The sequence below is a fragment of the Bombina bombina genome, chromosome 8, assembly GCF_027579735.1.
Source record: "Bombina bombina isolate aBomBom1 chromosome 8, aBomBom1.pri, whole genome shotgun sequence".
Classification (NCBI taxonomy): domain Eukaryota; kingdom Metazoa; phylum Chordata; class Amphibia; order Anura; family Bombinatoridae; genus Bombina; species Bombina bombina.
The window spans coordinates 190,388,195-190,402,162 of record NC_069506.1 but is presented as its reverse complement, the minus strand read 5'-3'; the positions used below and the strand labels follow the sequence as shown (position 1 = coordinate 190,402,162).

At 38.1% G+C, this 13,968-nt stretch overlaps 1 protein-coding gene across 1 annotated transcript in view; it reads right to left on the bottom strand.

Annotated features, from left to right (window-relative positions):
• Positions 1 to 8,737, bottom strand: part of TRPM4 (transient receptor potential cation channel subfamily M member 4) — a 167,050-nt gene extending 158,313 nt beyond the window's left edge. The window contains exon 1 of the mRNA XM_053690797.1: positions 8,541 to 8,737. Coding sequence (XP_053546772.1) covers positions 8,541 to 8,567 — 27 coding nt within the window. The 5' untranslated portion in view covers positions 8,568 to 8,737. The remainder of the gene's footprint in view (positions 1 to 8,540) is intronic.
• Positions 8,738 to 13,968: the final 5,231 nt, after the last annotated feature.

Sequence of the window (13,968 nt, the reverse complement as noted above, 5' to 3'; positions counted from 1 at the left end):
CACCTGCGGCCTGATATTCAAAACATTGCTGGCATGGAGAGAAATCACACAAAATCTTTAGGATTTTATTTACACCTTGTATTTGTTTTGTATAAAGAACAATAATTAGCAACATAAATATCTCAAGAACAAAATTTTGTTTCCACATTTTTTTAAGGGCCTCGCCGGACTGACAAGACTTATTAAAATATCTCGCCTGAGCAGCAAGGTTTTGAATATCAGGCCCCTAGAATTACTCTTAAACCAGGGACACCAAGAGAACAAAGCAAAACTGATAAAAGAAGTAAATTGGAAAATTTGTTTTAAATATTATTCTCTATCCAATCCATATAATTTTAATTTTGACTTTACTGTCCCTTTAAGCAGAGTTTTAGCAATATAAATAGAACTGCATAGGCTTGCCACAAACTTGCATAAACATACAGTCCTAGAAACATACACAATAGGCCTTCCTTGCGATGATAGAAATGAGCCTAGCAGATGAGAAAATACTTTTCCACAGCTTCAGAAGTATAAACAAGTTGGATGGGTAGCAGTTGCTGCATTTGAGGAGAGATATGGAATGGATTCACAGGTAAAGTTTTAGGGGTAGATTTATCAAAGCTTCAACTGATAATATATGCTAATTTAAATGTGTGAAGTAATATACGCTCCCGCAATCTCAATCCGATACAGATCGATGTTTGCCTCATTCCAAATTTTTCAAATTCACAATTAACTCTATACAGGTACGCGCGCATCAATTTCGACGCAGCATACCTATCGTTCAAACCACCACCCTTGAGGCTGCGAATGCCATAGAAATCAATGGCAGTCTGAAAGCACAGAAAGGTTATGGTTTGGTGCTGCAAAACAATGAAGCATTTTAGATAATAAAAGTAAATTAGAAACTTTATTAAAATTGTATACTCTTTCTAAATCAAACAATATTATTGTTCCAAATTTGGTGCACTAGTAGATATAGGGATAAAAATTAAATAAATACATTACTACTTATGGATTATGTTACATATTTGTCTCTCATTACAAAGCAAGGGGACAATATTATTGCTCCAAATTTGGTGCAAAGTATTGATCCATATTTGGTGCAAAGTATTGCTCCAAACTTGGTGCACTAGTAGATATACAGCTAAAAATGAAACAAATATATAACATAGCTAAGTTCCTTTTTTTTTTTTATATATAAATCTATTTGCACCATGTTTAAGGAATGTAATACAAGTCTCACTCTCCACTTTGCACCAAATTTGATGCAACACTTTTCACACCAAATTTGATGCAACACTTCTAAACAACCCACAAACTAGTGAAAGTTTCCACCACTTTTGATTGGGAAATGCATAATCACATGATTTATGACATCAGCCAATCTGATTTAAATATAAATTTTATACTATCACTAACGAATCAAATTGCTTGGTACTTGTGTCATTGATCACTCATCAGAACTTGTAAGTGCCATTTGTTGCATTGTGTATTATACTTTGAAAGTATGTAAATGTGAAATTAGTATTAAAGTTAAACATTGATGATGACATTAGGACACACAGTGTAATATTTTAGACAATGATTTTAAAATTTGAATGATGTTTTATTCAATATAATGTTAAGCTGATAGCGGAAAGGGATAGTTTACCTAACATTAAACTGTCACGATTCAGATACAGCAGAAATTAAAATCACCTATTTACAGTCATGCTATTTTCAGTGTTTTTCTATTGTCAGTGAATTTCATTTTCATTAAGAAATGTCATATTGTATGCCAGCCCATTTTATAACACCTGTGTAGGGCTGGTGTTTAAAACTAGACTACAATCAGGAGGGGTTACACAGGTGCAGAGAGAAAACTGTCCCAGCTCTTAAAATATCCATTTGCAAATAAATACATATGATACCCTGATTAAATGTTATATTCGCAATTATTCATGCTCAGAATAATAATATATTTACACTATAAACATATAATGGAACAAAAAAACACTGAGATATGAAATACAACATTGTTTAGAACAAAACAATGAATTTAGGGACATGTAAATATGTTTGCAAAAGATTTCTGACATTATATATATATATATATATACTCAAGAACAAAATAGAAATCCAGCGAGCCTCATAGAAAAAAACGGTGGTGAGTTTATTATAGAAAAAACACACATAAATAAATTACACTCAAATGTAAGGGGTTAAGAAAAAATATGAGTAAAAAAATATGCCATTACTCCTCAGTAACCAGTCGGTCTTACGCGTTTTGGCTGGTAGGTAGCCTTATTCATAGGCAATCAGAAAAAAGCAGAAAAGCATGCCAGGCACCAAAAATAAATAAAAAATCTTATTTTATTGGTATTCCATTAAAAATAGTATACAACAAGAGCAATGTGGGGGAACCCCCAGACAAAACAGACTAACGCGTTTCGGCTAGGAGAGCCGTACTCATAGTCCATAAAACTACTAAGAATGCACTGATTTAAATACCCAGTGCTCTATTTCTATTGGTTGGCCATCTAATTGAAATTTAAAGGTACAGTGCCCCAAACATCTACAGCACCTTACTGTATAGTAAACATAGCTATATTTAAATACTAAGGTAGTACCATTAAATGGCCAAATGGGGGTGAGAGAGCTTAAATAGCTTATATAAATGACATAATATTAATATTAACACAGGACCGGCTCAACTATAAATGTGTATAAGGAATACATGTAACAATGCATACTTCAAGGTTATAACCATATTAGGCTTATTTAGTCTAAAAAGAGGAAATATTATATAATTCTACTGTTCCAATATACACATTGATAGGTACGGGGTATATTACCATATTCAACCTATGACGGTGAAAAAGTGACAAAAAGATAAAATGAGCCCATGACTAGAGGCGCTAATCAAATATTCATAACCCTAGATGGTGTTAAAACGATAGAAATGGTTTAGACCATTTGCGTATATAGTGACCCTTCCCTGTTCTACAATATATCATTTAGAGGGAAGTAGCATCAAGCAAATCCAATAGAAAGTGTAAATGAGCCTATGACTAGAGAACGGGTTGACTATCTAAAATAAATAACTACAATTAAGTACACATAAATTAACCTCTGAAAAGCCTTAGGACCTATAGACTAGATCGCTAAAGTGAAAGTAGTTGATTACAAATATATAGTAATGAGCCTATGACAAGAGGCCAGCGTGAAAAGCTAGATATGGTTAATTAGTTGTACTTATTAGTGAAACTGGTGTATATTGTCAAGGTCCCTATGTACTAGATTTGTCTTAGTGTTTGTAATGAGCCTATGACTAGAGGATAGTTTAAGGACTTAATGAAATTAGTTAAACATATATGGTCAGGTAGAACTAATACCTATTTATTTGGTCCCTACAGGCTAGAATAGTATGTGTTTACTGAGGGAAAGCAAAGAGTTACATGATTAGCTAGACTGTGAATGATTTAGGGGCCCATAGGTAAAATGTGGGACCGAGTTAGTTCCTCACTTCCAATAGTTAATGAAATCGTATTCTGAGTTTAGGCCCCAAGGTCTCTTGGTTTGGAGCCTAAATATCCAGTACATCTCTTGCCTTGACAGGACATCAAAGCGGTTGCCTCCCCTCTTTTGATGTTGTACCTTTTCAATAATCATCCATTTGAGGGAGTGACAATCTTTGTCGTGCTTTTGTACAAAGTGAGTTACCAATGTAGTACTACTCTTACCTATTCTGATCGTGGACAAATGTTCGCGTATCCTGGAGCGGACGTCCCTAGTGGTCAAACCTACATATTGCAGATTGCACAATGTGCACCACAGAAGGTAGATGCAATACGTAGATCTGCAATTGACACAAGAGGAAATGTCGAAGGTTTCCCCAGTCACTGCTGAAGTGAATGAGGTACCAACCTGTACATGCTCACATGCCTTGCATTGTAAATACCCGCACCTATACGTTCCTCTATGGGTTAGCCAGGAGGAAGCAGCTCCCATCTCCGGTCTAGAACTTTTTAATTGAGAAGGGGACACTAGGTTACCTACAGATTTATTTCTTCTATAAGAAAACCTACACCCTCTTTTAGCCGTTTCTGTGAGGGCATCATCAGCCACTAGTAGTTTAAAATGGTTGCGGATAATACCACAAATCTGTGTGTACTGGGCTGAGTAATCTGTCACAAAAGTTAATGTGTTGTCTGTATTTTTCTTTGGGATGGGTTTATCCCTTAAAAGGGTTTCCCGAGGCATATTGTTTACTTCATTTCTGGCTCTTTTAATGATTTTTTTACAGTATCCTCTCTGTTGCAGGCGTTTTTCCAAATCATCTGCATGAGTGGCATAAGTTTGCTACAGAATACGGCATGTGTTTCGGATGGCAGCTTCTTGCGTGTAATAGGCTATTCCCTGAGATAGGCTTCCTATACACTTGTGAGGAAACCTTACCCAGAGAGCAGCCCCTCAACTCAAGGTCCAAATAATGGACCTGGTCTTTGTGGAACTCAAATGTGAATTTTAGGTTTACTCCGTTTTGTCCCAAATATTCCACAAATTCACATGCTTGCTCCGTGTTTCCCCTCCATATAAATAGAAGGTCATCTATGTAACGGATATACAATCTAATTTTCGGTCTGAAGGGGTTACCAGCCGCATAGACGTGGCACCGCTCCCACCAACCCATGAATAGGTTGGCGTAAGTGGGAGCAAACTTTGCTCCCATAGCGGTCCCACGTCTCTGCAGGTAGAACTCCCCCTCAAACCGAAAATAGTTGTGAGTCAACAGGAAGTGGGTTACATCTACTAAAAAGGTAATGAACGGGTCGCTGTGGGTCGTTTTCTCTTTCAGGAAATATGTCACTGCTTTTATGCCCCATTCATGGGGTATATTGGAGTAAAGAGAAACGACATCCACAGAGAGCCATCCAAAATCTCGTTCCCAAGGTACGTTTTCAACCAAATTCAACACATGTTTAGAGTCCCTGACATAGCTGGGGAGTGACTTGACCAGAGGCTGAAGTACTCCATCCAGCCACTCCGAGAGATGTTCCAGCATAGACCCTATGCCATTCACTATGGGTCTACCTTGGACGTTTTCTAATGACTTATGCACCTTTGGAAAGTGATGGAACAGTGGGATGACCGGATGTTCCACAAAAAGATATTTAAAGGTTTTCTCATCTAAAAGACCATCCTCCACTGCTCCATCCAATAGGTGCATAAGTTCTCTCTGGAATCTATTGGTAGGGTCCTGACTTAGATGTTGATAGTTTTCCACATCTTCAAGCTGTCTTAGGGCTTCTTTGATGTAGTCTGATCTATTGAGGAGGACTATTGAGCCCCCCTTGTCCGCCTGTTTTATCACCACTTCCGTATTTTCTTCCAAAGATTTAAGGGCTTTTCTTTCGTTAAATGACAAGTTTCTCATAGGACTAGTCTGAGACAAGGATAGATATCTCAAATCCGATTCTACCCTCTTATAAAAGGTCTCGATTATGTATTTAAATCAGTGCATTCTTAGTAGTTTTATGGACTATGAGTATGGCTCTCCTAGCCGAAACGCGTTAGTCTGTTTTGTCTGGGGGTTCCCCCACATTGCTCTTGTTGTATACTATTTTTAATGGAATACCAATAAAATAAGATTTTTTATTTATTTTTGGTGTCTGGCATGCTTTTCTGCTTTTTTCTGATTGCCTATTTGTTACCACAAGCCAGCACCATCTGCTAAGCCCACCGGAGTTACCCTCAGTGAGGAGGAAGTAAATGGTTACCCTCTTCAAGTTTTCATATAGGGGCCGTTTGTAATACCTCTGCCTGAGTGTGTACAGTGAAGCCTCACTACATGCATTTGATTCACTACGACAAGTACCATTGATTGCTCCCTGTTTGCTTGGTAAACGGACACCGCAAGTTGAGGCCGACCCCTGGATGGTCATTGGATTCCCTCAACGCGTATGGATTGGCTGCCCACGGATGACAGGTGGGAAACGTCAGCTAACCGGGTTACCATTGGCGGAGTGGCGTAAGTGACACGTAAGATACGTCACTACCTGGTTCCTATTGGCTAACAGGACGCGGCTCAATACAGAACACACTACCGAAGGAGAAGCCCGGCTAGAGGTGCGCTCGTTCCGCGTTGGTGGACAGGCAGTAGCCTGGGAGAGCAGGATACCACAGCTGGTGAGAATCTCTATTTGTACAACCTGTATTTGCCGAGCATATTTGGGATACCTGTATATCTACTTATTTAAGTCAACGTTAAAGCCAAAGAACACCTAATTAGAGGCTATACATATGAGCTATAGAGCGGACTCTCAAAATTTAAGAACTGTTTGTTACATGCTGAGCACACTGACAAGCATTGGTTTATTCAATACTACCATTCAGATGAACTCTGTTTGTTTATTTAATTATTGAGGCCCCTTAAAGACTTTGAAGTATTCCTGAGGGTATCTGTATAAGCAAATTGTCCGGTTAAACTTTAGTGGGGCAAACTTTTTTCAAAGGATTAGTTGGGACTTTATTCTTTTTTGTGCTAGCCTTATTCATAGACCATACATATATATATATATATATATATATATATATATATATATATATATATATATATATATATATATATATATATATATATATATATATATATATATACACACACAAGTATGTGCAAGTATATATGTACATATTCTAGCATTAATAATCATTAAAAAAAAACAAAAACATGAGATAGGCATATCATGATTTATAGAAATACATATACACATTAATTTATGCGGAAGTATCATATATCAGTTTTTTGTATAACAAATGCATAGAAAATAACTTTCTATGAGATATTATTGTTTGTTCAGGTATAAATCTAGCAATTTCTTGGACATTTAAAGATGAAAAATAAAAGATTAGCTTTAGAGAAATGTGCTTGTTCATGGACAGTAATGAAAGGGTATAAATAAAGTTGGAAAAAACAGAATATCCGTGACATTGATGACTCTTATTTATCAACAGTCCGATGCTCATCACTCCGTACTTGACGCACGTTTTTTTTACAGACTTTTTAATAAATAAGGGTATCTTACGTAGATTTACAGCAGTGATGTCTGGCGAGCGTATTGACTCCAGCGAATGTGTCGAGATTGACGCAATGATAAATAGGCCCCCTAATGTTATTACATTTATTATTATTATTATTATTATTATCTTTGTACAATAAATAAAGACAAGACAGGGGAAGGTTGAACGGGACAGAGCCCTGCAGCTCGGATACATGAGGTAACACACAGTCTAATGAAAGTGATGTGAATATCAAAGGTCTGTTACAAACAATATTAGAATTGGAAAAATATGAAGCTAGATAAAATAAACACTGAATTAAATACTGTTCCTGGGCCTTAGGTTTGACAACCAGGCTCTACATCAAGATTATCCCAGTATGTTATCACAAAGTAATCTATTGCAACCCTAGATATAAGTGTCTCTGGGAATTACCTTTGCAGTGCTAAGGCTTGCGATTTGATGGTTATTATTGAAGATTATTGATGATTTGAAAAGCAACTATGAAAATTCAGAAAGGGCCAACTTTATTTATATAGACACTGTATAATGATTTTGTGTTCAATGAAGTATATTGTATGTGCTGTCTGCACTTGAAATATATATAAACACAAATAATAAAAAATATATGTAGTTTATTGAACTTTGTTTATATTAGCAATCTTTGGGTATTAAACTAGTTTTTTTAAATTGTAATACATTAAGATTGTGAACTGTAGCACAACATATACATTTCCAGTCTAAGGGGTCAATTTAGAAATGTGCGAGTGGAAATGATACAATGTAGCGTATCATGCCCGCCGCAAATCGATAAATGCCGACAGCATACACTGTCAGCATTTATCATTGCACCAGCAGTTCTTGTGAACTGCTGGTGCAATGCCACCCCCTGCAGATTTGCGGCCAATCAGCCCCTAGCAGGGGGTGTCAATACGATCGTGTTGATTTCTGTTCGCCGTCTCAGAGCAGGCGGACAGCAGGTTATGGAGCAGCGGACTTTAGAAACAAGGGGCATTAAGCTCCATACAGAGCTTGATAAATTGACCCCTAAATGTGAAATATTTAAAAGTACAAAATATATAATTAATGAATTACAGAAGACTTTGGATAATTATAAAATATGTTACATTTAAAGATATATGTTTCATAATGAGCTGAAATATTTGTTAAATACTGTTTTGAGAGACAAATACTGAAATACCAGCACTAGATCTGTGAAGGACAGAGTGTCAAACAATCAAAAGATTTTATGTCACATAAAAAGTCATTCAAAAAACACTTTTGGTACTGTGCCTAAAATAATGTGTCACAACAAATTCATTCAAAAAAATATTTATGCATTTATAGTAATTATTTTCTTTAATTTAATTATCTAACAAGAAATAAATAGTTTGCTTGGATAAACAGTGTAGCTATAACACAATATTCTGCAAGTCTGCACCTGCTCTGTATAAAGTCATGCATATACCTGGGGCTATATCAACTTAGTCTCTCTGCTGACAGTATTTAGGGCTTACCTGGTCTTTCTGTAATGTGCTAGCCATACTGCATATCCTTTATGTGCTGCCGTCCAGAGCTTACTTCTAGCACTAGACTCTGTTCCCTTAATGTTAGCTCTGGGAGCTAAGGAAGTGAAATCCCTTGACTATTGTCTTACACTGTGAAAGCAAATGCCACACCTACGACTGGGAGCTGAAAAAACACTGCTGGTCCCACCCTTTACCCTAACCTGTACAGAACCTGCTGAACAAGATATGAAGCAGTGAGTAACAGGATTCAAAATTCATCACTTTCATTCTATGACCGACAAAGAGGGGGTAGCAAGGGAAAGTTTCTAAACTAATGAACATTGTGTGTGAAACAGTTTTTTCACGTAATCCTCTAATGTAATAAAAAAAAAAATATAAATGACATTTGAAATATGGTTATATAAGTAAATTAAAGTATGTTTTTTACAAATGTTTATTTTGTATCTATACAAGCAAGTGAGAATATAGAACTCACACAATCCCCTCTAGTTCCCTTATATATATATATATATACTAATCCTAAATCCCGCGTACACAGGCCACTTTTTGCAGTAAAGCAGTCCCACCCATTGCTCCTTCTCTGTCCCCCTCTCTTTTGTGCTCTCTCTCCCCCTCTCTTTTGTGCTTTTTCTGCTCCTGCTCTTTTGTGCTCTTTCTTCCCCCTCTCTTTTGTGCTCTTTCTGCCCCCTCTCTTTTGTGCTCTTTCTGCCCCCTCTCTTTTGTGCTCTTTCTGCCCCTTTTATTTTTGTGCTCTTTCTGCTCCCTCTCTTTTGTGCTCTCTCTCCCCCCTCTCTTTTGTGCTCTCTCTTCCCCCTCTCTTTTGTGCTCTCTCACCCCCTCTCTTTTGTGCTCTCTCTCTCCCCTCTCTTTTGTCCAAAAATAATAGTATAGCTGCACCACCAATTGTATTAAAACATCATGTTTTTATTTAGCCACTTTAAAACAGACAACATTTTGGACTCATGTCCTTATTCATGTCTAATGAATAAGGACATGGGTCCGAAACGTTGTCTGTTTTAAAGTGGCTAAATAAAAACATGATGTTTTAATACAATTGGTGGTGCAGCTATACTATTATTTTTGGACTGTTTTCTTGGGACCTTGGTGCAGGTCCAATAGTTGGCACACCTGCAAACAAGTTTTGCTACACCCTTGGTGCTTGGGCAATTTCTGACTTTTCCCCTCTCTTTTGTGCTCTTTCTGCCCCCTTTCTTTAGTGCTCGTTCTGCCCCCTCTCTTTTGTGCTCATTCTGCTCCCTCTTTTTTGTGCTCTCTCTACCCCCTCTCTTTTGTGCTCTTTCTGCCTTCTCACTTTTGTGCTCTTTCTGCCCCCTCTCTTTTTGTGCTCTTTCTGCCTCCTCTCTTTTGTGCTTGTTCTGCCCCCTCTCTTTTGTGCTCTTTCTGCCCCCTCTCTTTTGTGCTCTCTCCCCCCTCTTTTGCTCTCTCTCGCCCCTCTATTTTGCTCTGTCTCCCGCCTCTTTTGTGCACTCTCTCTAAAGACCACGCCCCACCAGTGATGTGCAGTCACTAGAGGCAGGTGAGGCAGTGCTTCACCTCTCATGTGGGCAAAAATATATTTTTTTTTATTGGCTTTAAAAAAAAAATGTAATTTTTTTTTCCCAGCATTTTTTTTTCTCACAGCTATATGTTGTGCAATGAAGAGGCACAAGCAGGTCTGCCCACCATTACACAACATGCTGCGCCATCTACTGGATGCAAGTGGTTAAGATCATTGCATGGCCCATTAACTGCTTATTTGAGGCAGTCCTATTTGGGCTGAACCAATCCAGTGAGAGGCATTAGTAAGTGGAACATAGGGTTGGGGCTGGATGTTAAATCATATAAAACAAAACAAAAACGCAAAAAAACAACTTTCATATATTTTGTTGCTGTCCTGTGAAGCTGCTAGCTTTGCTAAAGTGAAAAAGAGAGTTCTGTTCTTCCCCTCTAAGTGCAGTGGAATGTGCCACTGTCACTTCCTGAATCCTTCCAGAGCAGGAGAGAGGCACAGAGAGCAGTGTTTCACCCACATCTTATTAAAGTAAGATTTTACTGAAAGGGATTCTGTTAGTGAAAATGATAATTTAATGAATGTGGTTTAGTGTTTTTTTTACTCTTTTACAGCAGGGTCGTTTTTGTATTTTGTTTACACAAACTTTACACCCACTAACTTAGCAGCTTGCCTCTGTACTTCACACTAAATTATAGACTCATTTTCTGAACTCTCTGTAGCTCTGCTGTTTTATTACTTTAAAATGCTGTGGTCCCTCTCTCCCCCCCCCCCCTTGTGTGTGTGTGTGTGTGTCTCTATCCATCTCTCTCCTTATGTGTTGTTCTCCCCCATGGTCTCTTTCTCTCTCTGTCTCTCTTCCTCCCCCTCTGACTCTCATCCCTTATGTAATGAAAGAATCTATAAGCATAATTTGCAGCATTAAAGTAAAAAGTATGTTTTAAACATATTTTAATGGGCATGGATTTCTAGATCTCATAATCAGAGCAATCATTTTGTTATCTGGCAAGAGTTTCTGTTACAATCCTTTAAACTAAAATCAGATGTTTACTAAGTTGACCAGTTTTCCAAGACACCATTTAAAGGGACATGAAACCCATATGAAACCCATATGCAAATTTAAATAACTTTCCAATTTACATCTAATATCTAATTTTCTTCATTATTTTGATGCCCTTTGTTGAAAATCATATCTAAATATGCTCAGTAGCTGCTGATTGGTGGCTGCACATAGATACCTCATGTGATTGGCTCACCCATGTGCATTGCTATTTCTTCAACAAAGGATATCTAAAGGATATCTAAAGGCGTATCCTGCCACTGCCTCACCAGCCTCTGATGTCACTGCACGTCACTGCGCTCCACCAAACACCCGCTCCACCCGACCACACCCCCACCACGTCCGATCCACTCGGCCACGCCTCACCACGCCAATGTCATGCCCACCCCGCCCCTACCCACTCTGCCCGGCCCCGTCCACTCCCTCCAAACAGCAGATCAGGTTTGTTTGTGTAAAGTGTTTGTACTCATGCTGTCTCTACTGCGCATGACAGCTTCGGACCAACACACTTGGACTTTTATATTATAGGATATATGAACTTTGTGTGTGAAACATTTTTGGCCCTTTTCATGTCATACTCTAGGCGGGTAACAAAAAAAATAAATATATATATATATATACTTTTAATCTAGCTGTGTGCTAGCAAGAGACTATCAGACTTTCTATGTGTTGTGTGTGTTCATCATTTTGTATTTCAATTTTCACTATGGGCTTTGCACCTGGGGCTGTGAGTTTTACAGGGTCATGGGATGTGTATTCAGTCCATTTTCAGGGTGCAGTCCACTTCTGTGCTATGTATGTGTCAATGAAATTACAATGGGCATGTGCCTCGCTTGTTAGTACCTCAATGTGTTTGGTTGTGTGCACGCATTGTGCGGCTGTAGGTTAGGGACCCAGGGAGGAAGAGACCTTAACGTGGTCCTGGGCCTATCACCATTTGGCCAAATGCTGTAACTAACTCTTCCATTTTGCTTTTAATCTATCTGTTTACTTGCGAGAGAGTGCCAGACTTTCTATGTGTTGTGCTCTCTCTCTCTCTCTCTCTCTCTCTCTCTCTCTTCCTTTTAGGATATATATATATATATAGCCTGGCTGTTTTGTAGATCACCTTTATGAGAGCTGATTTACAACTGTGCAACTCTTGGCAGGGCCCTCTACCCATTTGCCTCCGATAAATTTCACCTTGCATATTATACCTGTGTTTATAGGGCAGCGGAACTATTGGTGCTCTACATATAAATAGCTGATAATAATAATAACATAAACAATCATTTAGAATACAGCCTAGAGATGTGTATATACATGCATACACATAAATACACTTAAATAAAACCAATGTATCTTTAAAGTAGCCCATGTACTAATTTGTAAGTATGTTCTGTGCACCATGAACAATTCATACCTAACAATGAGTGTCTGTATGCATTTGTTGTGTGCGTGTATCTGCGCCTACATAAAAAAAGGCTAAACATACTCTTTTTAATGCACTTTGCAGTAAAGAACCATCATACTATTGAATTCCATGTCCCTTTAAGAACAATTAAGCAGGGGTTACTTCAATTTAGAGGACGTGGCCAAGTGTTTACAGAGCTGAGGAATGTGTTGCTTTTCTATTAAGAGACCTACTGACTGGAGATATTTGATTATAGATTTTATAGGTTCTCTTTAGGCCTTCCATATGCCAAAACTGGACCTCAGATGGTTCTAGCCAGCTCTTAATGTGACATAAAATATGTTGAGATCTGTGCATATCCTAAAAGGGCTAAATAAGTAAAAAATAGTTTGCATATAAAAATGTTGGCAAGTATTTTAAAATAATTTTCAAAAACAAGCAAAAATACTTAAATAGCTATGCTGTCTCAAGCACTTTGCTCCCCCCTCCCTTATCAGTGTTTAGACACAGGTATTGTATTTAAACTGAGTTCACAGCTTCTAGGCATGCTCCAGCAGATAATCCCTATTTACTTTTGTATTCTACCAAAAGCAACAATAGGTATAGATACAGCTATAGAAGGAATTGTGTGGGGGGAGTTAGAGCTGTACAATTCAGAAATGTAAAAGAAAGGGTTAATGGTGAGGCACTGCAGTATAAATTTGCAGGTAAAGTAATTAAAGTACATATTATTATATTTTGTCTCTATACCAACTTGTTTTATGTCCCTTTAATGTTAGGTAATACTATTTACCTAAAGTAGACCTCATATCAGATGTTTGGCCCCTAAAGCATCTAAGCTTCAAATCTGTTATCCTGCTGATTGTTGTCTTGGAGACTTGAAGAGGGAGAGGGAGGACAGAGGACTGGAGTCCCATACTGATGCTAGTAAAACAGTGCCCCCCACCATTTTGTATTTTTTAGGATTGTGGGAGCTCTTCCCAAAGTAAAACTGGGGACAAGCTAAACCAACCCAGAACTACGGAGCCTCACTATTTACTGCCCACCCACACGCATTCAACTTTTCCTGAGCTACCCAACCACACACAGTGTCTACACAGACTCCTCCCTGTGCCACATAGTGATGCCCAGACTGCTCCCAGTCTGCCTGGACACTGCAGTCAGCCTTCCAGTCCTGAAGTTTTTTTTACCAGAATTTTAAAAGGAAAAGTATCATTGCCCCATTTTGAAATGTGAGGCCACACTGAGCATTTCAAATACCTTGCAGTGCTGGTGAATAAATGAATAATGACACCTACACTTGTGGGCTTAAATTTTCGGACCTTCACCATTCACCTCTAGAGGCATGTCAACTTGAATTAGGTATATGTCAGCTGCATATTCAAACAACAGACTTTAAACAAGATAAGTATGACCTATCCTATGGTATACCCAGATAAGGGATAAACCTCCT